The sequence below is a fragment of the Leopardus geoffroyi genome, chromosome D2 (assembly GCF_018350155.1).
Source record: "Leopardus geoffroyi isolate Oge1 chromosome D2, O.geoffroyi_Oge1_pat1.0, whole genome shotgun sequence".
NCBI classification, from domain to species: Eukaryota; Metazoa; Chordata; class Mammalia; order Carnivora; family Felidae; genus Leopardus; species Leopardus geoffroyi.
The window spans coordinates 62940096-62966724 of NC_059334.1; the positions used below are offsets into that span (position 1 = coordinate 62940096).

The following is a 26629-nucleotide window of genomic DNA, read 5'->3' on the forward strand; positions in this document are numbered from 1 at the left end:
TCCTCTCTCTCTGCCCTACCCCCTTCCAAAGATAAACATTAAAAAAAAAATTTTTTTTTAAATAATGTGGAGACCACATCTATCAATTCCGATGTAAGTCTGGATGAGTAATTCAGAAATATTAATGCTATCTTCCATAGCTCACCGAGCTTCTACTTAATTTTTATCATCACATTACTTCCATTAGAAGAAGGTAGGTCAGGGGCACCTGGGTGCCTCTGTTGGTTAAGGGTCCGACTTGGGCTCAGGTCATGATCTCTCTGCTCTTGAGTGCAAGCCCCGCTTCGGGCTCTGTGCTGACAGCTCAGAGCCTGGAGCCTGCTTCAGATTCTGTGTCTCCCTCTCTCTCTGCCCCTCCCCTGCTCATGCTCTGTGTCTCTCTGCCTCTCAAAAATGAACAAATGTTAAAAAAATAAAAATTTAAAGAAATAAAAAAAAAAAAAAGAAGAAGTTAGGTCAAAGAGCATCATTTCATTCTACAGATGGTTTTACTAAGATCCCGAGGCTAAATGAGTCTTTAAGATGCTGGCAGAAAGATCGAGAACATAGCCAACACACTGTGAATATCAGTGAGCTATCGACCCACCCCATTACAGTCTGGTTTCCGGTACATATTCTTAAAGGTAAGAGCGCATAACAATCACCTAAGGCTCACCGCTGGATTTCCGATTCGGTGGGTCCAGGGTGGGCTGCAAAGTCCACATTTGAAATGAGCTCTCCCCCACCCCCACCCCCGCCCCATGGTGATGCAGGCGATCCGAGGACCGCACCCTGAGAGGCTGTGAGAACCGATTGACTTCACAAAAGGCCTCTTGCCGCAAACCCTCGGCCGCCACCCACGCCCAAGCTCCGGGTGGACTCATCTCTGCCGCCGTCCGCCTGCCCCACCCTCCAGGCCCCGGTCGGCTGCGGGCACACTTCGGTCGGATGTAGACCTGGGCGCTAAGCTGCCATTGCCAGCCACAACCCGGCTTCTACTTTTGCCAGCTACGACACGGCGAACACTCGCGACTTCGGTATCCAGGAGCCTGTAACGCGGCCGCCCATTGGCTCAGCTCCGCACTGCTTGGCCGTAGGGCTTTCAAAGGCTTTAACGATTGGCTGGAGTTCCAGGCGCCGCGGCCAGTCGGCGGGTAGGATCGCGTTCTAAGGGGCGGGTTCCACCTGGGCCCCGCCTCCCTCCGCTGCCACTGCCATCTGCTGCTGGCGCCGCTCTACTTCCGATTCTGTCCGCCGGGCTCGCGGGGGTCACTCCGGTGTGTCTTTCTCTTATTACCTCCACCGGGTGGGTCTGTCCGGTCTGCGGTGCTTTGGAAGGGAGAGGGGTTTGAGGTCAATAATGGATTTTGGATTTTTCACGAATTTCGGGTTTGCCTAACACTTTTAAAAGGAAAACCCAACGACTTATCTTCATCAAAGTTTCATCAAAGATTTTAACATCAAGAAAAGCACAAGCTCTATAATTTAAAGAACAGGTATTTAAAGCGAATCCCTTTAACTTAAAGAAAAAACACCTCACTAAATTATTCTTATTTTTCTGATTTGGCTGGAGTAGGTAAAGACGACCGAAGATCAGGAATTCTCAGGCTTGCATTCGGCACCACTAGGTTAGCTACATTACAGGGCATTGGCTGCAGGCAAATTTGGTCCCCGCGAAAGTCTTCACGTTGTGAGGATTTATGGGACTCCCCTGCTACGTTCAAATACTAATAAAAATAATAGCTAATGTTGAATGCTTGCTAGGTATTAAATGTCTCTTAACCAGTATCTGAATTAATCCTCCCCAAGCTACAGAATGTGTTGGTACTATTGGCTCTAAATTATGGGAGGGGGAACATTGGGGCATAGAAAGTTGTGTGTTTCCCAAGGTCACCAAGCTAGTAAATGCTAAAGAGGTGATTTAAATCCAGCCTGAACTCCTGCAGTCATTCAGAGCATTCTTGAGATAAGATCATACATTTGCTTCTGCCCCAGTCTCTATTCACTAGCATTTAGAGGCTGAGCCAGGAGAGGATAGTATCCACCTTTTGGACACACCACTATTATGTCTGGGATTTAACAGGAAGTGTTGATGTTCCTTTTTCAAATTTAGTGTGTTTTGTTAAATTTTACAAATATTTGACTTTGGTTAATTTCAGGATCTTGAAAATCTGCCTTTGCTCTTTCAAATGATAACGTATTAAAATATTTAAATTTTTTTTCTTTGATCCCCCAAGAAGTAGGGAGAAATAGGAATAGGAAAGTGAAATCCAGTACTTAGAAAGAAAGGCTTCTTTGACTCAGGATTCCATAGTGGGATGATGAAGTTCTTCCTCTGGTAACTTTGGTAATCTTATTTGATGTGTCCCAAATTGGTGTGTGTGTGTGTGTGTGTGTGTGTGTGTGTGTGTGTGTGTGTAGTTCAGGAGGGCATTGGGATTAAAATTAAGTGGTGGAAAGTTACATACTTTCAGTCATAGGTAAGTCCTGGGGATGTAATGTACAACAAGATGACTATATGTAACACTGCTGTATGGTATATTTGAAAGTTGCTAAGAAAGTAGATCCTAAAAGATCTCGTGGGGAGAATTTTTTTTTTAAACTGTATGAGGAGATGGATGTTAACTAAACTCACTGAGGTAATCATTATACAATTTATTTTTATTTTTATTTTTTTAAAAAAAATTTTTTTTTTTCAACGTTTATTTATTTTTGGGACAGAGAGAGACAGAGTATGAACGGGGGAGGGGCAGAGAGAGGGAGACACAGAATCGGAAACAGGCTCCAGGCTCTGAGCCATCAGCCCAGAGCCTGACGCGGGGCTCGAACTCACGGACCGCGAGATCGTGACCTGGCTGAAGTCGGACGCTTAACCGACTGCGCCACCCAGGCGCCCCAATCATTATACAATTTATATAAGTCATTATACTTTGTATCTTAGACTCATACAGAGCTGTATGTCAATTATGTCTCAATAAAACTGAAACAAAAAAGTCCCAAAGGCATTAGAACACAGGATTCCCTATGAGCCCAACTTGCTGGAAACAGTCCTGAGTTTAGGCCTATTTGAAAATAGAGACTTTCCCCTTACTTATCTCATTCTTTGAACTTGGCAAACAAGTTTTGAACACCTGGTAACATAATTTTTCATGTAAATTAGGCTTCTGAAATGTCCTCCAGTTTCTGCCACTGTCAGAGATTGGTGTAACAAAAAAAAAAAAAAAAAAAAAAAAAAAGTTTTTTAACTGCAAAATGCAAACTCTGCTTTACCTCCGTTTCTCAAAACAGAGACGTGTGTAGTTAAATAAATTATTTCTCTGGTGGCATTCTTTTCCTAGAAGGCTTGAATAATTATTACCCATGACTGAAGTTCCCCACAGTTTCAAAACTGATCCGGTTCTGTTTCAGGTAGCTAGAAATGATTTAGAGTAGGTTTCATATAGCCCTATTACTATTTGTTTCTTGCTTGAGTGAATCAGTATAATAGTGGTATAAACATGATATAATAACATAAGAAGAACGTTTGCAAAGAGGATTTCAAAGAGGTACATATTTTTTCTTAGAAAGGAAGTAGGGATAAGCTTAAAGGTCATAATTAAAATCTTCCTAGGGAAACCATAGCATTCAGTGGTAAGGTTAAGAACCACACTACTGAAATGTAGCCTGCAGCCTGCAACCCATTCAACTGGCATTAAATTGGTAGCTGGTGAAATAAGCATTTTGAGTTGAATTTTAATTCTAATGTGCTTGGCAAAGCAGAATTGCGGTACATTTCATCTTTATAGATACAAAATCGGAGTGCACTGTGCTATTAGACATGCGTTCTTATTCACTAACATTAGTCATTAATTTCCAAACACACTGAGCTCTTACTATACTGAGGATGTGCACGATTTCATTCAATATTCAAAACCTATCAAGTAGCTACGATTAGTGTTCTTTTTTTACAGATGATGAAGATGAAGGTCCAAGAGGTTAGATACCTTGCCCAAGAGCCAAAGCCAGGGTTTAAATATAGTGCCAAGTAAGAATCTTGACAATATATTACTTCTTTTCGGAGAAAGAAATGTTTCCATCATTCTATCTTTTCTAACTTCACCAACTACACTCCCATTTTAGAATGTGGCTTCCAACACACAGGTATACTTTTAATAAATAATATCTTCCAACTCTTAGAGTTGATTTTCCTGATGAGTGGGGATGAGGAGAAAAAAGTTGGAAATACATTCTCTTCTGGCATAGTAATAAGATGATTCAGGAACCTTTTACTTTGCTAATGGAATTCCCAATTTGTCTATTGTTAATTCAGTCATTCTCAGTATAGAGCAGGGATGGGCAAACTAAGGCCAACAGGTCAAATCCAGTCCAGTGCTGGTTTTTAATGTTTATTTGTTCTTGAGAGAGAGAGAGAAGGAGAGAGAGAGGGAGACCCAGAATAAGAAGCAGGCTCCAGGCTTCTGTCAGCACAGAGCCGGAGGCGGGGCTCGAACCCACAAACCATGAGATCATGACCTGAGCCAAAGTCGAAGACTTAACTGACTAAAACAGCCAGGTGCCCCTCCACTGCTGGATTTTTTACAGTCCAAGACCTGAGAATGGTTTTTACATTTTTACTTCTTTTTTTTTTTTTTTCAAGTTTATTCATTTTATTTTGAGGGAGAGAGAGAGCACAAGCAGGGGAGGGTCAGAGAGAGAGAGGCAGAGGGAGAGAGAATCCCAAGCAGGCTCCGTGCTGTCTGCCCGGAGCCCAATGCAGGGTTCCATCTCATGAACTGTGAGATCATGACCTGAGCCCAAACCAAGAGTGGATGCTTAACCAACTGAGTGACCCAGGCACCCTGGTTTTTACATTTGTAAATGGTTGAAAAAAAAAATCAAGAGAATAATCATAATTTGTGCCACATGAAAACTATATGAAATTCACCAAAAGTGAGCCCTAATGAAAACTGTGGGCTTTGGGCAATGATGTGTCAATGCAGGGTCATCGATTATAAAACTGTATCTCTGATGGGGGATGTTGATGGTGGAGGAGTCTGTGTATGTGTAGGGGTAGTGAGTATATGGGAAATTGTATCTTCTCAATTTTGTTGTGAATCGAAAACTACTCTAAAAATAAAATCGTTAAAATATATATAAAATTTAAATTCAGCATTCACAAACAATGTTTTATTGAAACACAGCCACACCCATTCATTTGTATATTATTTCTGGCTGTTTTCACCCTAAAATGTAGAGAGTAGTTGAGACAAGCTGGCTGGAAGAGCCTAAAGTATTTATTATCTCAACTTTTATAGAAAAGTTTGCCCAACTCTGGGATAGAATAAGATTCTGGTTGGATTGCTGCCCCAGGAGTTGAACTTCCAGGCTTCAGAATCCTCCCTCCACCTCTTATTAGTTGTGAAGCTTTTGACAAGTGACTTCACCTTGCTAGCATCAGCTTGGTCGTCTTTTAAACTAAAATTATAGAATTCTTATAGGACTATTTTAAGGATTAAATGATTGAATACACATAAAGCACCAAATATGTGTTAGTAATAATTTCACATTCCTCTTATGCCCCCCCCCCCCCTTTTAAAATCTGGATATATTTTCTTCCAACTCTTTGAATCTGCTTTTCTTATGTGATGATACATTAGTCTGCCGAGGAGTCACTTCCTTGTCTACCAAGAAGCTCTCACATGATATGGCTATATTCATTGCTTTCATCTTACCATCCAATTTGTTCTTTCCCCAACCCCCCTTTAAAAAAATATTTTAGTAATCTCTACACCCAGGGTCGGGCTCAAACTCACAACCTCCAGTTCAAGAGTCGCACACTCTACCAACTGAACCAGCCAGGCGCTCCACTAATTTGTTGTTCTTGGTCAAAATTAGCTCCAGAATAGTAGTTATCCTATTACGTTATCCGTCTTCCAAAATGCAAAATTGTTAGCATGGCAAGTCAGTTTACCTTTTGCAATACCAGATGTCCTACTGACATATAATATTTTCTTTTCAGAGAACACTTATTCAAACATTTTTGCCACTCTCCAATTCTTATAAAGTGACAACTACTCAAAACCACATGAATTCACTCTGAATGACTTAGCAAAAAATGTAGTAACCGAGTCACTATCCTGAAGATTTTTAAAGATTCTTATGCAGTAGAAAAAAAAAACCTGTTAACCAATGATTTCTGGATAGATTGGAATTCCAAAGGCCAAAAGATACCCATTCATAAGTTACATAATGAGGTTCTGTCATTTTAATAAAGATATTTAAATTTAGTGGACATCCGAGCAGCTGTTATGTGTTATATCTCACACATAATCAATACTTATAAGAATGGACTTAACATTCCTACCCTCTTAACCAACTTTAGAGGCCAAGACAATAAAGTCAGGCTTTGAACTTTTAAAGTTCTTCAACCCCACTCACTGGTCACGTTGAGCAAGTAATTTCATTTTTCCAAGGCTCTTTTCTGTTTTGCAAGATAGGAATAATACTAGCTGCCTAACGGAGTAGTCATGGGAATCAAACAAGGTAGTCAATGGAAATCAGTTGGTGTGAGTGAGACAGATCATACTTTTCTTTCCTTCTTTACCTGTCAATCTTATGCAGTCCATTGACAAGCAATTCTCATTTCAACCAAGTCCTGTAAAATTAAAGGAATTATTTTACCACCTGCTAAATTTCATGATCTCAGCCTATCAGGGTCAGAACAAAGACCAGCTACCTCCATTATGTAAAGTAGACGGAAGAGCTATCCAAGTGGTCCCTGTATTGCTGGGTTGTTGGCCATGTTTTCCTTGGCAATTCGAGTTTTCTCTGAAATGAGTGCTGGGAGTGGCAAGAATTTACAAATTTGTCTTTGCCTCTAGGTAAAGAATGTTCCTGCTCATCACTAGTTTTCTGTAGCTGGGATAAAATGTCACAAATAGGGCCAGAATAAAGGTGAAGCAAGTGAGGGGCCTCATTCCGCAAAAAATTTAAGGAGGCACTCATTCTCCGGGTCACGCAAGATTTCAACACTAACAAGTTTTCATCCTTATCTGCTATATCCGGAGGAAGTCTGGCTTCACTTAAAACAAACAAGCCTTATTCATTATAGGGAGGTTGTGTCCAATTGTCTTAGAGATGCAGGAGGGAGGGTTTAGGATGGGAAAGAAAACGTATCATTACCCTGGTCAAGTTTTACTAAACTCCCTTGAAATACAAGCTGGAGTTTAAATGCCCAATCTTCAGGGACTTTGGATCTGGAGGAGAGACCCACCCTGAATGCTCTCCCACGTGTTCAAGGCAAGGGGTTCTTTTCAGGGTTCTCTTGCTCACTCTGACTTTTGGGCTTCCAGATCTGGGCAGATGTCTCTCTTGGTTAAGTTGTCCTAGCTCCCGTCCCAGATCACTTCCCTTCTGTCCCCTCACCGCCTCCCCTTCAACCCCGACCTCAGTCACTCAAAAATTGAATTTGGGGCTAGGAGGGGCAGGCTGGAGCGAAGCTGTCCCTAGGGCCTGTGGCCCCGGCGAGGGTAACACGCCGCGCAGACGCCGGGAGACCATGGAGGATGCGACCAGGACCTTTGGGAAAGGTGAGCCCCCTCGACAGCTGTCCCCGGACTGGGAGCTCCGCGTGGCTGGGGATGTTGGCTCTGGGAGATGGGGCTGTCGGGCCATGGCCCCCAGACCAGCGCGGCGGGGAGGGACTTGAGGGGTTTCTCTGCACAAAAGCCGAATGAAATGTGTCCTCTCTGGGACTCGGGAGGCGGGGTGCGAGCAGTTCTCTTGGGATCCCCGGGAGGTGAGTGAGCCCACCTCCCCGTGGGTTCACCGGTCCCTCCATTCCTCCCACCCCCCGCAGGAAGCTGCCCCCCGGGGCCCGTCCCAGAGGGCCTGATCCGCGTCTACAGTATGAGGTTCTGCCCCTTTGCGCACAGGACGCGACTTGTCCTCCGGGCCAAAGGCATCAGGTGAGAAGCTGAAAGCCAGAGCCCCAGAGGCGAGCGGGGTGCTCAAAATCTGGGGCGCCCTGCCCCGATATCAGAGGCGCTCCTTGTGTCCCTTTCTTCTGAGGCAGAGTCGGTAAGTGGTTAGCAGAGGGCGGGTTCTTTAGCAGGCGGTCCTGAACTGCACGGCTTGTTCGTAGCGGTGTCTGTGCCGGAAACTTCCAGGACACCTCGCGGTAAACTGAACCTTGCCTCTGGCGAGCCGGTTCCCTCCCGTGATGCTTGTGAAGGAAGGGCACTGCGGCTGCTACGAGTCCTTCTCTGACTGCTCCAGCGAATGGGCCCCCCACCCAGGCAACCAGGCAACTTCAGTTCACTTTCTTCATTGCGCTTACCGCATCCAGCATTTTATCCGTTCGTTCCTCTCCCCTCCACGCTCCTCGGCCCCACTGCCACCACCGCCACCCCCCACCCCGCCCCCGGTGGCCAAATGTAATTTCTGAGGGTAGGGCTTTTGACTGTTTTACTCCTGAGCTAGAAGAGAGCCTGGTGCATGGTAGGTGTTGAAAAATATTTTTTGAATGAATGAACAAATAGTTCCAAACAATGAAGTAGGTAGAAAGAACTGCAGTCAAGAGGTGTCTTGAAGGTTCTAACATACCTGAGAAATAGGTACATTTTCTTCCAGAAGGAATTTTGCAAAACTAGCACCTGCAGAGGAGGTCTGGGTATGGAAGGCAGAGCAACTTTGCTGGAATACGGACCGAGGAGTGCAGCTGGCCAGAGCCAAAGTGTTGAGGTTGTGTTATTCCAGGCGTTTGACTCTCTTGGCGAGTCATTAAGGGATTAAGGGAGTCATTAAGGGATGACTTCAGAGTTTCAGACTGATGTCAGAGAAATACCAAGAAATAATAATGGAGAGACATTTTATTATGCAATTCTGTTCTGTTGAGTGTATATGGCATACACTTCCAGATTCTTCCTTATGGCTTGAGTCTAGTTGGCCCTAAGGTTACCTATTTAAAATAACAACAGCTCCAGGTTTTACCCTTAAGTGACAAATTGATAGTTTAGGAAGCAATGTAAGTATTTATTTAGGGCAGGGTTTTTCAACTTTGGCGCTATTGACATTCTGGGCCAGGTAGATCTTTGGGGTGTGTGTGTGTGTGTGTGTGTGTGTGTTTGGGTGGGGTGGGGTGCTGTCCTCTTCATTGTTGGGCATTTAGCAGCATCCCTGGTCTCTACCCATTAGATATGACAATCAAAAAGTGGCTCCACATAGTGACATATGTCCCTGTAGAATGGAGCAGGATTACTCCTGGTTGAAAACCACTGCTTTAGGATTTAAGATACTCTCCTTGACTGAGCAAAGAATATACTCATTTGTTTCCTTTACTCTTTTAAACATATGTGAGCACTTCTGGTAACTTTATAGGCTTGAGCCTCTAATAATAATAATGGGAAGAATAAAAAAAGTTATTACATGCTTATGTACCTAGGCACTGTCCCAAGCACTTTAGACACACTTATTTGATCCTCACCACAATGCCAAGATGGCCACAATGATTCCTCCCATTTTACAATTAAGGGCACTGAACACAGAGAGGTTAAGGAATTTGTCCAGCATCACAAGCTAGACAGTCCAAACCACAGGCAGTCTGATGCCAGAGTTTGAGCTCATAACTACTAATATTTACCATATCCTTTTGCGACTTGTTAATATCATATTTGTATTTGCAAGCTTTAAAACGTAGGAAACTCTGTAATTGCTGTGCTCTTAAGAGTGTGAGCTCTGAGTCAGACTTCCTGACTCTCAGCTTGGCTCTACTATTTCCTAGCAGTGATAATGGGCAGGAGATTGAACCTCTTGGAGGCAGGAATCACAAAGAGCAAACAAGACAAGGCAGAAAAAATGTTTAGCTCGTCTTTTTTTTTTTTTTTTTTTTTAAGTTTATTCATCTTTGAGAGAGAGAGAGAGACAGAGCATAAGCGGGGAAGGGGAAGAGAGAGGGAAACACAGAATCCGAAGCAGGCTCCAGGTTCTGAGCTGTCAGCACAGAGCCTGATGTGGGGCTCGAACCCACAAACTGCAAGATCATGACCTCAGCCGAAGTCAGACACTCAACCGACTGAGCCACCCAGGCGCCCCTAGCTCGTCTTAACTATAGCAATGGAGACAATGATGTTGCTATTTATTTTTCTTTGTAGAAACCTAAACTTTGAAAAACTTATTGCAAATTGAAATTTTATAAATTGATTGCTTCTGCTTTCCAGATGAATGTCTGTCTGCGTAAGCCTCTCATTTTTGTTCTGTCTTATTTTCCCTCTGCTTTTGAAGACATGAAGTAATCAACATTAATCTGAGAAACAAGCCTGAATGGTACTATACAAAGCACCCTTTTGGCCAAATTCCTGTCCTGGAGAACAGCAAATGTCAGTTGATCTATGAATCTGTCATCGCCTGTGAGTACCTGGATGATGCTTATCCTGGAAGGAAGCTGTATCCATATGACCCTTATGAGCGGGCTCGCCAGAAGATGTTATTGGAGCTATTCTATAAGGTATATCCAAAATTTTAAAAAGCCACTTACAGTCTATGTTACTTTGTATGTCTTTCCCAAACCTCAGTTCATTTTTATTTATTTTTATTTATTTTTTATTATTTTTTTTTTCAACGTTTATTTATTTTTGGGACAGAGAGAGACAGAGCATGAACGGGGGAGGGGCAGAGAGAGAGGGAGACACAGAATTGGAAACAGGCTCCAGGCTCTGAGCCATCAGCCCAGAGCCCGACGCGGGGCTCGAACTCACAGACTGCGAGATCGTGACCTGGCTGAAGTCGGACGCTTAACCGACTGTGCCACCCAGGCGCCCCCTCAGTTCATTTTTAAAGCTAAATCATTGATGAGGTTGTTTTGTGTTAATACTACGTGCATCTTAGAAGGAAAACTAGTATGGAGTAATAGTAGGGCTCTCACCTCTAATATTAAAGATGAAAGGCTTAACTGATAGGTTCTTTTCCATTTCAACTAGGAGACTCAAGAGGTATGGTTACGGTGTGGTCATGCCCATGTGACTCAAGGTGGGAAGGTTGAAAGAGCTGAAAACTGGTAGCGCCTTAAGGGGAATATTTCTAAGGTTTCAGGTAAAAAAAAATTGGGGTGTTAAGAAGGTAATGCATGAAGGGGGACTGGACTTTATGCAGAGCAACAGTGCCAACTACCCAGGAAACATGAAGAAGAGAGAACAGGGGATACCTGTTGATAATATAAGAAAAAATGGGGTTTTATGATAGTTCTCTTTGAAAAGAAATAAAAGGAACTCAAGAACATTAATGGCTGACCTATCTTGAGCATTTATGCTGTGCCAAGCACGGCCCTACCTGCTTTATAAAGGTCAACTCGCTTAACGCTCCCAACAGCCCTGCAAGGCGGGCACTGTTATTGTATCCATTCTTCAGATGACAACACTGAGGCTTAGAGAGGTTAAGTGCCCCACCGCAGATTGAACAACGAAGAAGTAGCTGAGCGAGTAAGGAGCACTGGAGACCCCCTTTAAAGCGCCTTGTTTTGCCAGGGTGCTGTGACAGTGGATTCCTGGAACCCAGAGATGGCATGACCCTCCCAGGAGGTGGGGAACCTGGATGTGCGTGTTGTCCTGTTCAGTTGGAGTGATAAAGCTTTGGCTGTGTTTTCAGGCAGAACAGGAGCACAGAGTTTCCTTAGACTTCTCCACTAAGAACCTGTGTTCTCTGATTAGGTCCCACATTTGACCAAGGAGTGTCTGGTGGCCATAAGATGTGGGAGAGAATGTGCTGATCTGAAGCTAGCCCTGCGTCAGGAATTCTGCAACCTTGAAGAGGTACAAAAGGGGGCCCCTCTCCTGGTCAGATTCAGTGGAAGAGGTGATACAGGGTCCTGAGCCTGACTCCTTGCTTTCACAGACTTATTCTTTCTGCCAGAAGTTGATAAGTTCAGGTGCCAGTCATCTGGTTTTAACTTGTGGGTGCTTGCTCCCCACTAACCTGTTATGGAACTATTCTTGAAAATCTGGCAAGGAAGGGGGAAGGACACGTGATGAGTTTCTTCCTTTCCCCAACTCACCACATTCTTTACTGCTGCATGGCTTCTGTACTTTCTGCCAATGAGGCTAAGATTTATATTTGTTAGGGATTTTGTTTGGCTGCTAGCAAAAGGGACCTTACTACTGTAAACTTATTTTATAACAGTTTGCTCTCTCACATAAAAAGTCAGAGTAGTGCAGTTCAGGGCTATTTTGATGGCTTCTTTATAAAGTTATTAGGGACTGAGGCTCTCTTTCCATCTGCTTTGTCATCTTTAGTGCAGGTCTTTCATCCTCAAAATGACAAGATAGCTGCTGGAACTGCAGCCATCATTTCTAAGTTCCAAGTTGAGGAAAGGAGAACAAGGGGGAAAAAATGGCGAAAGGCCATGCCCCTTTAAAAGACTTTCCCAGAATCCCTACTCAATGATTCCTTAAATCTCATTGGCCGCAACTTAGTTGTTGTGTGAGAACTATGTGCAGAGCCAGCTGGGAAATGTAGTCTTTTAGCTGGGGACACCTTGAATAAATCAGGGTTCTGTAATCAAGAAAGAGGGGAGAGTGGCTATGGGTAGGCAAGGAGCAATCTCTGCCAGCAGATCCTTCCCTAACCTGGCAGTAATACAGCTACTTACCCCTTACCTCTAGAATGATCTGAAAGGTGGTTCTAATGACTTCCTTTAAATTTGTTCTAGAATCTGATATGTTCCCTTTATGGGGCTGGGAGTTGTAACTCTGTTGGCAGCTAGAGAATGCTATTTTTATCCCCTTCAGGGAAGGCTGATTATTAATTCTCTTTCATTTGACCTTTCTCAAGTGGAAGCAGATTAAATTTATTTACATTTCCAGCTACCTATCTTAGATTTGTACAATTGCAGTATTTATGGATGATGAATAATTATCTATAAGAAAGGACTTCTGAAAGAAGAAACTCTGATTTATAGCATTTTCTATTATTTTTTTTAATGTTTATTTATTTTTGAGACAATGCGAGAGACAGAGTACAAGCAGTGGAGGGTCAGACAGAGGGAGACACGGAATCTGAAGCGGGCTCCAGGCTCTGAGCTGTCAGCCCAGAGCCCGACACGGGGCTGGAACTCACGAACTGTGAGATCATGACCTGAGCCGAAGTGGGATGCTTAACCGACTGAGCCACTCAGGCCCCCCTGATTTATAGCATTTTCTGATTTCGGTGCTGTAAATACTCCCACCAAATGCTGATTCGACCTACCAATGTTGTGTCTAAGCCCAGGGTTGCAAAGAGATATGATTGGTGATTGGTCAGCTCTGGCACAACACTGAATAACACATTTCCTCTTTATCTTCAGTAGCTGAGTCCTAGAAATAATTTGTTAAACTAGCTGAGGTAGGTATATACCAAAATACTGATGGTATTTAAGGACCACTGAATATTCAGGATTGTTCTAGCAGATTTGAATATGGTTTTTGTCCCATTATTAGCAAGACTTATAAATACAATGTAGGCAATATCAGAATCTAAAACATGCCCAGTTAGCTTGATCCACTCTTAATACCAGTATATTGACTCTAGGAGATTCTACTGAGATAGAAACTTGTCAGAATAATTTTGATAGAGAGTGTTCCCTGACTTGTGCAACTCTTTTGCATGGTTTTATATAATCAGGATTCTGTGTGAGCTGAAAGTACATTAAATATACATGGTCTTTCTGAGTGATAAGTAAGGCAAGATACCAATACATAATCTTCTGCTCAGTTTACTGTTTGCAGCCTTAAACTGTGACAGTTTCTCTTTTTCAAGTAATGCCCTGACTTTTAAATTTGCTCTTAAAAAATAGTTTCATCAAAATTAAAGATTCATTGTGCTTGTTATTTAGCCGCATTTTTCTGCAATATGTTTACAATTCTTTGAGATACATTATTGCTGCATTCATTATCAAACTGGCAGAGTCCCCACTTGCTTTCCTGTTCCAAACATTTGCATGAGCTTTAAAATGACAGGGATGCCCTTCCCTAACCACACTTTCTGTTGTCAAACCGATTTTCTAGCCTCTACTGAATCAATCTCAGTGGCACACGTCTTTTTAGCTGTATTCTTTTTTTAACGTTTGTGCCTGACTTCGCTGTGTCAGAATAGCACTTGAGCCCACTTTCGTTTTATCTTTGTGGATTTGAATGTGGCAGAACTTTCAGAGGTTCCTTTTTTTGGGGGGGCAGGCTAGTGCCTTCATTCTAAATATTTTCATTGTGGAAGCAGTCAGCCCAAAGGCAGTGAAAGACAGGATTCGGCCAGATTTCTCTGATGCTGCGGAATTTTGCTCTGATTCAGCGTTTCTGTATTATGAATTCTGTATTCTGGCTGTTGCTTGGTTTCTTGCCAATCATCAGTGGAACTCAATAAAAGGGAATGAGAAGGGTAGTAACAGGTAACTCTGGAAAACACAATCTGCCTAGGAGGGAATGACAACCTGCCTAGTAACTTGAGGCCTTCAGCTTCCGGGGGCCACAGGACACCTTATGTTGTTTTTAATTCTTTTTTTTTTTTTTTATTAATAAATGTTTATTTAGTTTTGAGAGGGAGAGGGAGAGAGAAAGAGCAGGGAAGGGGCAGAGAGAGAGGGGGACAGAGAGGGTCTGAAGCGGGCTCTGCACTGACAGCAGCTAGCCTGATGCGGGGCTCCAACTCACAAACCTGGAGATCAAGACCAGAGCCAAAGTCAGACACTCAGCTGACTGAACCACCCAGGCGCCCATGTTTTTAATTCTTGGTATTCCCCAACCTGCCTTGTGATGTCTCCACGCAAAGCTTCCCATGTCGCCAAATTTGGTCACATGTCTTGTGTTTTTAGTGAGGTCAGATTTGTATAAGCTGTATTGACATCACCCAGGAACATCTCTAGTTAAGTATTTTTGTGATTCCAAATTTCTCCCCTAATGTTAATTTTTTTTAACGTTTATTTATTTTTGAGACAGAGAGAGACAGAGCATGAACAGGGGAGGGGCAGAGAGAGAGAGGGAGACACAGAATCTGAAACGGGTTCCAGGCTCCGAGCTGTCAGCACAGAGCCTGACGCGGGGCTCGAACTCACGGACCCTGAGATCGTGACCTGAGCTGAAGTCGGACGCTTAACCGACTGAGCCACCCAGGCGCCCCTACCCTAATGTTAATTTTTAATCTGCCCTTTCTCCTCTCCAGAAAGAATACATTTGCGCCCAATTAGATTATATTTTCTTGGTTAAGTTTTGCTATTTTTCCCTAATTTTTATTAATTTCAATAATGAAATTATATGTTGCTTAATTATTTATCATTTGATGTCAGCAGGACATGAAGGAAAGAAAGTTTGTATCTGCCTAATTGTTCACTGAAAATAATTTTCTATAGCCTTTTGTGTATGGCAAACTATAACCTAAATTTATTTTGTTATCAACAATTTAACATGTCTACAAACTAAATTAGTTGTTACTAGCTATGTTTTTATAACAGCTTTGTTGAGATATAATTCACATACTATAAATTCACCCTTTTCAAGTGTACAGTTCAGTGGCTTTTAGAATATTTACAGAGTTGTGCAACCATCACCGCTAGTTATTCTACACCATTTCATCATCTCAAAAAGGAACTCCTTAGTCATTAGTATTAGCTTCCCATTTCTTCAAAACCTTCTCAGCTATCAGCACCCACTAATTCACTTGTCTTTATGGATTTACCCGTTCTGGACATTTCGTAGAAGTAGAAACATAGAATGTTAGCCTTTCATGAGCTTCTTTTACTTAACATAATGTTTTCAAGGTTCATCTTTTATTTTTTTTTATGGCTTAAAAGTATTGCATTATACGGAGATACCATATTTTGCATATCCATCAGTTAATGGACAGGTGGGTTGTTTCCCCTTTCTGGCTATGACAAATAATGCTGCTGTTTGCATTTATGCATGCGTTTTTGTGTTGGACGTATGTTATCAGTTCTCTTGGGTTTGCTAACTGATTTAGCATGTCTACTAATGTGCCATTAATTTCAGTTGTAATCACCATCCTTCCACACTAGGAAACTGATTATCCTCTATTCGCAATGGCTAATTGAGTGTTTTTTGTGCTGTTGCTACTTTGGTAACTTTATTCACTGTCCAATTCTGACAGCTGCTTTCCATGTAAATGAATATTTGCTCTATTTCTGTTAATAGCCTTCTGCTATACCATCTACCACCATGTAAATAATAGAATAATAATTATTCTCATCATGTAGAAATTAATTTTACTTTTCTCCAATTATACATTAGTATTTGTTCATTAGAGAATTTGGAAAATATAGAAACTAAGAAAAAAAAATCCATAAGCCCATTACCCAGAAACAACTATTGGTATTATTTTGGACTATTTTGTTTTCCTTTTCTGCTATGTAGTTGAAATTGTACTGTATATAGAACTCGGTTATCGTTATGATGTAAAGATTTTCTCATATTTTTATAAACTCTAGAATGCTTGTTTATATGTATAAGAGCATTTTTAAAAGAAGCATTATTTATGAGGGTGAAAAATTATAAACCTTAATGTACATTAGACAGGAAATGGTTAGATAAATTATGTTCATCTTGGGGCGCCTGGGTGGCTCACTCAGTTGAGCAGCTGACTCTTGATTTTGGCTCAGGTCATGATCTCACAGTCTGTGAGTTCAAGCCCCACATTGGGCTTTGTGGTGACAGCGCGGAGCCTGCTTCGGATTCTATGTCTCCCTCTTTCTGCCCCTCCCCGACTTGTGCTTTCTCCCTCAAAAATAAATAAATGTTAAAAACATTTTTTTTTAAATAAAAAAATTATGTTCATCTTGTGGAATTCTGTATGGCAGTTTATTTATTTTTTAATGTTTTTTAAATTTATTTTTCAGAGAGAGAGAGAGAGAGAGCGAGCACTAGTGGGGGAGGGGCAGGAGAGAGGGAGACACAGAATCTGAAGGAGGCTCCAGGCTCTGAGCTGTCGGCACAGAGCCTGGTTGGGGGCTTGAACTTGTGAATCGCAAGATCATGACCTGAGCTGAAGTCAGACGCTCAACCAGCTGAGCCTCCCAGGTACCCCTGTATAGCAGTTTAAAATGAATGAAGTAGATCCATGAGTACTGCCACGAAAAAATTGCCTAGAAATATTTAAGTGAATTACACAGTAGTACAGATGGCATGATCCCATTTTTGTAGAAGAAAACAAATGTACATATGTGTACATACGCATGTAAATAAATGTCCAGAAAAATGCCTTTATAGATAGATATCACACTCCCAATAGAGGTTGCTACTGGGAAAGGGATTAGAACTGGGATGAGAAAGAAAACTTGGTAAGAGCAGGGATGGGGAAGGGCAGGTCTTTGCCATTTATACTGCTTTCTTTGTGGGGGGCGCCTGGGTGGTTCAGTCGGTTGAGCGTCCAAATTTGGCTCAGGTCATGATCTCACGGTTCGTGAGTTCAGGCCCCGTGTCAGGCTCTGTGCTGACAGCTTAGAGTCTGGAGCCTGCTTCAGATTCTGTGTCTCCCTCTCTCTCTGCCCCTCCCCCACTCATGCTCTCTTTCTCTCAAAAATAAGTAAACATTAAAAAAATTAGGCTGCTGTCTTGTTTTTAAATAATGAGAAAGTGTTTCTGTATTACATGTACAATCTTTAAAAACAGAAAAAAAAAATCACTTTCTTTCTACATAATTTGCCATATGTATAAACCATACTTATTTATCCAGCACACCCATTAGGAGTTTTTAGATTGTTTCTGGTTGTTTACCATTGAACGGTGCTGTAAGAAACGGCAGCTGTTCTTTTTTGCATATAAAAAAAAAATTCTGTATTTTAGAATATGTCCTTAGGCCAGACTTCCAGGAATGGAATTACCAGATCAAAGGGTATGAACATTTAGAGGCTGGAGCAGTGAGTTGCTAAATTGCTTCCCCAAAGACTTGTGCTGTTTGCCCCCCCCCCCCCAGCAGTGTATAAAAATTCTCTTTGCACTTCCCTCTTTCCTCTGTTGGGAGATTTCATTAAAGATGATATTTGCCTGCTTTGGAGAGAAGCAATAGTTTTTCATGGTTGCCTTAATTTGTATTTCTTTGATTGCTAGTGAAGTGGAAGATTTTCCCCCAAAGTGTGCCATCTCTTTGTGTTTTGTGAAAATGGTCTGTTACCCGTCTATCAAGATCTTCCTGATTTTCCTTGTTGAGTGTAAAAGTTCCTTATATGTTAAAGAGTTCCTTATGTATTAAGGATATTTGCCTGTTTTTAAAAACGCTTTTTTTTTGTTTTCTTTTTTTTTTTTAACTTTTAGTCTGGCTTATTTTTTTTTTTTTTTTTTTTGTACATGTAGAAATATAACATTTAGGGGCACCTGGGTGGCTCAGTTGGTTAAGTGTCTGACTCTTGTCACGGTTCCTGAGATCGAGCCCCTTGTCAGGCTCTGTGCTGACAGCACTAAGACTGCTTGGAATTTTCTCTCTTTTTCTCTCAAAAATAAAATAAACTAAAACAAAAAAAAAAGAAATATAGGGGTACTTGGGTGGCTCAGTCGGTTGAGCATCCGACTTAGGCTCAGGTCATGATCTCACGGTTTGTGAGTTTAAGCCTCGCATCGGGCTCTGTGCCGTCAGTGCAGAGCCCGCTTCGGATCCTCTGTGTCCCTCTTTCTCTGCTCCTCCCCTGCTCGTGCTCGCTCTCTCTCAAAAATAAATAAAAATATGAAAAAGTGTATTTAAAATGGAAATCTAACATTTAACCATATTGTGCTATAGGTCTTTCCCGTTGTGATTTCTTCCACAGCTTTTACAAATAGGAAGTCGTCTACCCCTTCAGGAGAAATGGAAAATATTCATTTGTTTTTTTCACCCACGATCCATCACTTTAAAGGTATTGGACTTGTCAAGCCTTGGCCTACTAGCTTCCCCTCTTACTATCGTGCTCATACACATTGGCAAAAGAAGTGAGCCCATTAAAAGGATCCCAGCATAGAATTCTCAGGATGGTCCTTTAATCCCTGAATTTTGACAAATTGCGTTCTGAATCTTCATAGGGGACTCCAGGTCATAATTGTTGAGCAGCAGGAGGGTGTGTGTTCTGCCCCAGAACCTACTTCTGAGGCTTCTTTCCAGAGGAGAAATGGGTTTACATGTATTCTAGTTTGTCCTCATAGTTTGTTTCTATACCCTTGGTTCATTTTACAGGGAATCAGTTCTTTCTCGCTGGCTCAGCCTCAGCAGTGCTTCAGTGTAACAGGGACCAGAAATGTCAGAAATGTGAAATCTTGAGAATCTTCTCTCTCTCTCTCTTTTTAATGTTTATTTATTTTAGAGAGATTGAGAGAGAGAGAGAGAGAGAGAGAGAGCCAGCAGGGTGGGGCAGAGAGAGAGGGAGACACAATCTGAAGCAGGCTCCAGGCTCCGAACTCTCTGCACAGAGCCCGATGCAGGGCTTGAACTCAAGGGCTGTGAGATCATGACCTGAGCTGAAGCTGGGGCTTACCCGACTGAGCCCCCCAGGGGGCCTTTGAGAACCTTCTATTATTTTTTATGGACTAAGATTTCCTCCCCCTAGTCGAGTACTTTTCTGCTACTTCTGGAGAAGGGCCTGCCTTGCTGATGTATTGGCAAGTGGTTTTGTGTCTTTTTGGGGCGGGAGGGGAGCGAGGTTCTGCTTCTCAGGAACTGTTTCCTTCAAGAAAAAAACGTTCTCTTTGTTCTCCAGCGAGGACAGCAGCGCTCCCTCAAGCCACTGCTCTGTCTGCCCTCTTTGGAGGCAATGACAGTGGTGCAGGGCAGCGACCTCCTCAAGTTAAGCACAGTGAAGCATTAGTGAAGCTGATCCCCAGCTTTACTAACCAAGACTATAGATGGAAGCTTTTTAGTGTGTAGTCTGAGGAAGTCTGGGATTTGCTTCTCTTTAAGATCTTGCTTCTCTCACAAAAACCGTACAGATTTCTTTTACCTCCTTGGTAAACTTCCAGGGCAAGCCTTACCACGTATGGCCACAAGGGGGTGCTCCGCGCTTCTTCCTTCCATCCGCGCTCTAGGGCGAACCTCTTTTGGGTCCTCCTGGGGGAGCCCGAGAGGCCCTCGCAGAGGATAAGGAGCCCTTTCATCCGGGCTTTTTCACGTTGAGGGGCTGGAAACACTGTACCCAACGGTCCCTCCCTCTTCATTTGCATGTTCACTCCTTACCTCTTTTGATATCCACAAGCAAGGGAAGTCTAGTAGTCAATTTGCAGTGAAAAAAGTAGATTTTTAAAATACATATATATATTTCAGGACATCAAATGTCTTTTCCCCAATATCCTAGTTCTTAAGCTTGGATTGGAGATGTGTTGATACTTTTAGGAAAGTGGAGAGCTAGAAGCTGGAGCCTCGCTTCCCTCAGCTGCCCGTGTGTGGCCTGGGGGGCGATGTCTGGGGCCTTGGAATAAAAACACCTCTGTAAGCAGGCTATTTTGCCTTGCTTGGCATACCAGAGACAATAGTTCTGAAAGTGAGGGATTCTATATGTGAGAGGTGGGTGACAAAAAGAACTCAAAATAGAGTTTTATAAAATGGGTATTAGCATAACCACTGCTAAGTGGGGTTGAGGGAGCACAGCTTCCTATTCCATTTGTGACAATAAAACACTTAGGGAGGATAAGCCACTGGAGATTAAGACTATCTGTGTACTCACTATCCTACTATCCTGTTTTACTTCTGACTATCCTAAAATCTTTCAGAGGAGCTAATTGGCTATAGGCAAGGGACTAAGTTTAAACTGAGAACACAGGAGAACTATCTTAGTAATATTGACCAAAGACCCTCTTATCAATGGAATAGAACAAGAAGGAGAGAATTTTGTAAAGATTTTATTTTTAAGTAATCTACACCCAATGTGGAGCTCAAACTCACAAACTCACATGCTGTGCCCACTGAGCCAGCCAGGTGCCCCAGAAGAGAATTTTGATAAAGTTTTTTTTTGTTTTGTTTTTGTTTTGTTTTTTACTGTGATTGTGTCTCATCTCCCAGTGGGCTGGTGCTCTGGCAGAGCCCATGTCTGAGAGAGAGAAAACAGGACTGGGGAGGGAGTTCTCACAGGGAAGCTCACAGTTGGACCAGCCTTGGCCAGAGAGGGGTGGAGGCTTTCAGAGTTTGCTGATTCTAGGGTTTTTGCTGATACTTAAATTTCAAGAACAAAGAATTCACAAGAGACTGTGACTGCAGTCGTCATACTTAGATATCTGAAGTTCAACAACACAAGGGCTGACTCTAGTATGGGAATAAGGAGAATGCTGTTTTCGTCTGAACTCCTGCACTACCCAGAGAGCTCCTTCACCTCCCTAGGAGTGAGTTTCCTCCCCTGAAAAGTGAGAGTCTCTTTGTGCTTCCACGTGAGAGGCAAGAATTGGCTCACCCGGCATGTTTTCCTCTCCTCTTTGGCTGCCAGGAAACTCAAGTCAGATTCAAAGATTTAAGGAACTCTTCAGGCCCCTGGGCTTGATATTTCCTTCCTTGTTTTGACCTTCTGTTCTAACTTTTGTTTTTTTCTGATCTTAGTGGTTTTTAAAAAAATTTTTAATATTTATTTTTGAGAGACAGAGCACGAGTGGGGGAGGGGCAGAGAGAGAGAGGGAGACACAGAACCCGAAGCAGGCTCCAGGCTCTGAGCTATCAGCACAGAGCCTGATGCAGGGCTTGAACCCACAAACCGTGAGATCGTGACCCGAGCTGAAGTAGGATGCTTAACCGACTGAGCCACCCAGGCGCCCCTTTCATGTTTTTTTATTGCACAGATTTTTTACACTGCATCTCTAATCCTGTGTGTAATGAGCATGGTGTAAAAAAATGGTAAAGTGGGAGGGGGGGTCCCAGTAGAGGAGTTCCAGTGACCCTTACAACACTGATGTTCTGTGATTCTTAAGGGAAAAGCCACTGCACATATCTGAAGGTATCAGGTTTGCATGGAAGGGAGCTCGCTTACTGAGGGTCTTAAAGGTTTCAATAAACCTGTAAGGAGGGCTGGCCAGGATGTTCTACATCACTGGCACATGTCTGCAAAGGAGCCAGCACTTTGTGCTACTTTATAGGAAGATGGCTATTCTCTTGGGACTTTTATTATTTAAAAAATTGTTTGTTTAATGTTTATTTGTTTTTGGAAGAGACAGAGAGAGAGACAGAATGCAAATGGGGGAGGGGCAGAGATAGAGGGAGACACAGACTCTGAAGCAGGCTCCAGGCTCTGAGCTCTGAGCTGTCAAGCACAGCTCAAAGCCTGATGCAGGGCTTGAACTCAAGAACTGCAAGATCATGACCTGAGCCAAAGTCGGATGCTCAACTGACTGAGCCACCCAGACACCCCTCTCTTGGGACTTTTAGACTTGCCCTGTGAGAAATCTGGGGGAGAAATGCCTGTCTGAGGCAGGAGTCAAGAATCAGAAGCTGGATCAAAAACTCCAAGGAGTTTTGATGTTACACTTGAATTTAAGAAAGCCCAAGGGAGGGGTGCCTTGGTGGCTCAGTTGGTTAAGTGTCTGACTCTTGATCTCAGCTCAGGTCATGATCTTAGGGTCCTGAGCCCAGGCCCCACGCTGGGCTCTGGGCTGGGTGTGAAGCCAACTTAAGGAAAAATAAAAGAGAGAGAAAGAGGAAGGAAGGAAGGAAGGAAGGAAGGAAGGAAGGAAGGAAGGAAGGAAGGAAGGAAGGAGCAAGGAAGGAAGGAAGGAAGGGAGCCCGAGGGAATGTGTAAATGTATTTTGGGGGTGGGAGAGATTGGCTGAGAATAAGTAATACTTCATCTATTTCATCCATATGCTCATTTTGACTTTTTACTGTATCAAGTACTTTGATAGGGCTTGAATTACTTTGAGTGTTTATATAAGAATTAATTATATCTGTAACATCATGTATATCAAAGACATACTCCTACTTCGAGTAAATAAAAAGCTTTAAAATATATACTAAATAAATATCAATTACTAAGCAGTTATTCATTTTTGAAATATCACTTTACCAAAGGACCCATCATGGGTTCTAATAAATGTCCATATATGATTTGTTTTGACAAGGACTTTCCCAAGAGCACCGCTGCTCTGTAAACAGAAGAATTATACAGATGTTCTGGGGTTGATCGATTTAGATTTGGTTCTGATTTGTGCCATGAAGGCCAACAGTAAGTTGGAGAAATATGTTTCAAAGCCAGAGATAAAAGTTTGGGTAATTACGATCTATTCCTGAACACAAAGATTTGGTGCTATCTAGAACCCATGAAAACTGAACAATTTGTTCTTTTCTGCTGTAAGTCAGATCTGTTTTCCTTATGCCTTAAAATAGCCTCTGTCTTGAGTTTTCATTGGCCAGATTCTACTGGTTTAGTTCCATCCTGTTAGTTTTCTTGAACAAAGTCATGCTACCTAACGTTTTTTTAGACTTCCAGGACACCAGTCACGTAAACTCCTCTTTACCATATTGGGGGATAATGAAAACTTAGATTTGCTTTTTCCTCTGAGAAGGGTGGCAGGTGGGGGATCCCATTGATCTTTTCTGTCAGGGACAGATCTGCTTTCTGTAGAGGTAGACTCTGGACATCTCTATGCTTTCTCATCATAAGAGCTTATGTTTATTTATGTGTGATTACGTAACTCCTCACCATAACCTCTGAGGTGGGCGCTAACTTACCACCATGTACAGATGAGCAAATTGAGGCAAGTTGCCCTGGGTTCCATGTTGAATAGGAGGTAGAGCCCAGGATAGGATCAGGTCTGACTGCTCCTGAGCTCACCTTCTTAATGACAACCCTAGACTACATCACAGAATCCATAAGCTGGTCTGGAGTATGAAAAATCAAGCCTGAGTGGTAGAGATAGGAAGATAGAAATGTATCTAAAGGATGTAGGAATCTGGATCTATAGCTATAGGGGAGTAAGCAGTTGATTATGAGTTATATGGGTCAAAGAGAGTTGTTTGCTTGATTTACCTAGGTAACTGGCCCCATACTTTTCTCTTTGGAAAGACCTGGTCCAAAAGTAACCTGTGTTATTTGCTTTTAAAATTTTCAGGTACTTTTTTTTTTTTAACTGGCTTTTGGTTATCTGTTAAGAGTTTATCTGTTTGGTTTACAGTCTACCTATCTGGGTAAATTTGTCCCATTGGGAAATGAGACATTCTATTTTAATGTAAAAAGTTGAGGGGCGCCTGGGTGGCACAGTCGGTTAAGCGTCCGACTTCAGCCAGGTCACGATCTCGCGGTCCGTGAGTTCGAGCCCCGCGTCAGGCTCTGGGCTGATGGCTCAGAGCCTGGAGCCTGTTTCCGATTCTGTGTCTCCCTCTCTCTCTGCCCCTCCCCCGTTCATGCTCTGTCTCTCTCTGTCCCAAAAATAAATAAACGTTGAAAAAAAAAAAAAAAAAAACGTTGACAGCGACGAGTGGCCAGAAGTGTATAGTTCAAAGAGCTCAAATAAAAAAAAGAAAAGATGATATAAAGACAGTGTTGGGATTTGAGGGAGTCCACAAAGACCATTTGCTCTTTCCTGCTTTAGTTATACATTGATTGAGAAATGTCTAAAGAGGAAGACATATGGAGACTACAGTATTCCCTTAATTACAGATAAAGTGGGTCCTGGAAAATGAGGGAGCAGGGTTCCTAATGTGGTCCCCTGCCTCTCAGTAATGGGCAGCGCTGGCTTGGGGCAGGGTCCCTGTCTCCAGGAACTGAGCTCATCCATGGAAAGTTTAGCACACGGAGGAACGTGTTCTAGGCTAAGAGGGCAGAGCTGGGCTCCCTCTGCTTGGGTTTTCCTCCAAGTTCCCAAATCACATGAGCCACCCCAGTGCTCCAGTGTTGAAAGGGGGGAAGGGCTGAATGTGGCTGGGAGTTTGACCCTAAAGGAAGTGGACGAAACCTCAGGAAAAGGGAAGACTGACTGTCTAACAAATTGCAAGGAGAATCAGAGCCTTGGTTCTCTCTCTTTGGGAGTAAATTTGATATTTGTATTTAGCATCTATAAACATGGCAGCAGGTAGGTAAATTAACTTGCTTTTGTTCTATTTAAACTTTTAGATTCTTGGCTATCAGAACACCGTCTTCTTTGGTGGAGACTGTATATCCATGATCGATTACCTCTTTTGGCCCTGGTTTGAGCGGCTGGATGTGTATGGAATAGCTGAGTAAGACATTTGACTGTGGGGTTGCACTGGGTAACAAGCAGAATGACCAGCCACACAGCATGGAAAGTTAGGGATATTTAAAATAGATGAAGTTGCCCGGTGGACCTGGGTAGACCGTGTAGGGGTCCGCAGCCAGAACATGTGCTTTGTTCTGATACTCAGAGACGCTGAACTTGTATTGGCACCTGCTGTACTCCCAGTCCAGTGCATAATTGGGCGCTGGACAATTATGGCGTTGGGGAACTGGGTCCTGCCCCAGCAGAAGTGCGTCTGTACCCTCACGATGCGCGGGCTCACACCTACCCAGCCATGCTCTCCTGCACCTCCCACTTTGGCTGTCTCCAAAGGAAGATCACATAAAACATAGTTAGATATTTTAAACTATGTCTCAAAATACACATTACCAAAACCTGTCTCCTCTGGAGATGGAGTACTGAACCACGGATCGGGAACCCTCACCTCTTCCTGGATTTCCCACTCACCAGTGGTACTATTTTGAGCAAATCACTTCCATATCCTAGACCTAAATTTCCTGATCCATCTTTGAAAGGGCTGGGTCAGCTCCATTATTTCAAGGTTTGATGATGGTTTTACTGATTTTTAAAAAGTGTTTTTGGAAATGACTTGTTTCAAACTCCCTAAAGTAAAATCTAACAATGACAGAAGAATGTTTCTTTTTGTGGCGGGTGGGGGGGGGGGGGGGTTGTCCTTTTGTTGGTAAACAGTGAAGCCCAGACACCTTACTTCCCGGAGCAATCAGTCCACAAGCATTTTAACTTGTGGAAAGCAACAACAACTTCTGTAAATTCCAAACATGCACAGCTGTTCCCCAAATGAGCTTTTCCTCCAGTCAATGAGCATGACCAGTTGGTAATAAGGTAACTAAGATAACTTCATTGCCCAAACAAACCAGTCTTTTGTATCTTGTCAATCTAAGAAGCACGCCTGCCACCTTTACCCATGGCTTCCCTTTCAGACAAGCTAACCGTTCTTTCCTGTCCTGCAGCTGTTTGAACCACACGCCAGCTCTCCGGCTCTGGACAGCAGCCATGAAGCAGGACCCCACAGTGTGCGCCCTTCTCATAGATAGGAGCATTTTCCTGGGCTTCTTGAATCTTTATTTTCAGAACAACCCTGATGCTTTTGATTATGGGCTAACTTGCTGAGTCTCATTCTCCCCCCTCACATCCAGAATTCCCAAGCACGTCGTGACTCTACATCAGGGATTGTTTTGGTGGGTCAGTCAATCTCTGTTCATTTTCTTTGAGGTTCTCAATAAATGTAGAGACAGAAAATGTATTCTTTCTCACAACCCGTTTGTATGACTCCTCAGGCCTCTACCTTCTGATGATTCTCAAGAAATCTCAAATGCCCAGTGCCAATGTCCAAGCACATTTTGGGAGCCTGTGTGCCTCCTGGCTCCTTGGCCTTTGGCCCAGTTTGACCTCCGGATCACTGGTGCTCAGGCTGATGTGGAGATTCAAGGCCTGCCCATCAATGATGTTCATCACTACGGATTGGGCCCCTCCACATCCCTGGAGAGAGGAAAGCT

General features: G+C 42.9%; 1 protein-coding gene across 7 annotated transcripts; it reads left to right on the top strand.

Annotated features, from left to right (window-relative positions):
• Positions 1-361: 361 nt before the first annotated feature.
• GSTO2 (glutathione S-transferase omega 2) lies at positions 362-26376 on the top strand. Of its 7 annotated transcripts, XM_045438820.1 has the most exons (9): positions 1298-2317; positions 3930-4003; positions 7437-7547; positions 7817-7925; positions 10240-10462; positions 11661-11762; positions 18728-18814; positions 24971-25077; positions 26084-26376. In XM_045438820.1, exons 3-9 carry the CDS (start codon positions 7517-7519, stop codon positions 26241-26243), a joined length of 819 nt encoding a protein of 272 aa, XP_045294776.1. In that variant the 5' UTR covers positions 1298-2317; positions 3930-4003; positions 7437-7516; the 3' UTR covers positions 26244-26376. The 7 variants fall into 7 exon arrangements, with proteins under 7 accessions (XP_045294779.1, XP_045294774.1, XP_045294780.1 ...); XM_045438823.1 differs by lacking the exons at positions 1298-2317; positions 3930-4003 and adding an exon at positions 362-1133 and having other exon boundaries at positions 18700-18814; positions 26084-26197; XM_045438818.1 differs by lacking the exons at positions 1298-2317; positions 3930-4003 and adding an exon at positions 370-1133.
• Positions 26377-26629: the final 253 nt, after the last annotated feature.

What these genes read in the sequence shown, in the direction of transcription:
- GSTO2 (XM_045438818.1), top strand. Translation starts at nt 7,517, where the DNA reads ATGGAGGATGCGACCAGGACCTTTGGGAAAG. An exon ending in CTCCGGGCCAAAGGCATCAG is followed by an intron (nt 7,926 to 10,239) that starts GTGAGAAGCTGA and finishes CTGCTTTTGAAG; the next exon opens with ACATGAAGTAATCAACATTA. An exon ending in AATTCTGCAACCTTGAAGAG is followed by an intron (nt 11,763 to 18,727) that starts GTACAAAAGGGG and finishes TTTCTTCCACAG; the next exon opens with CTTTTACAAATAGGAAGTCG.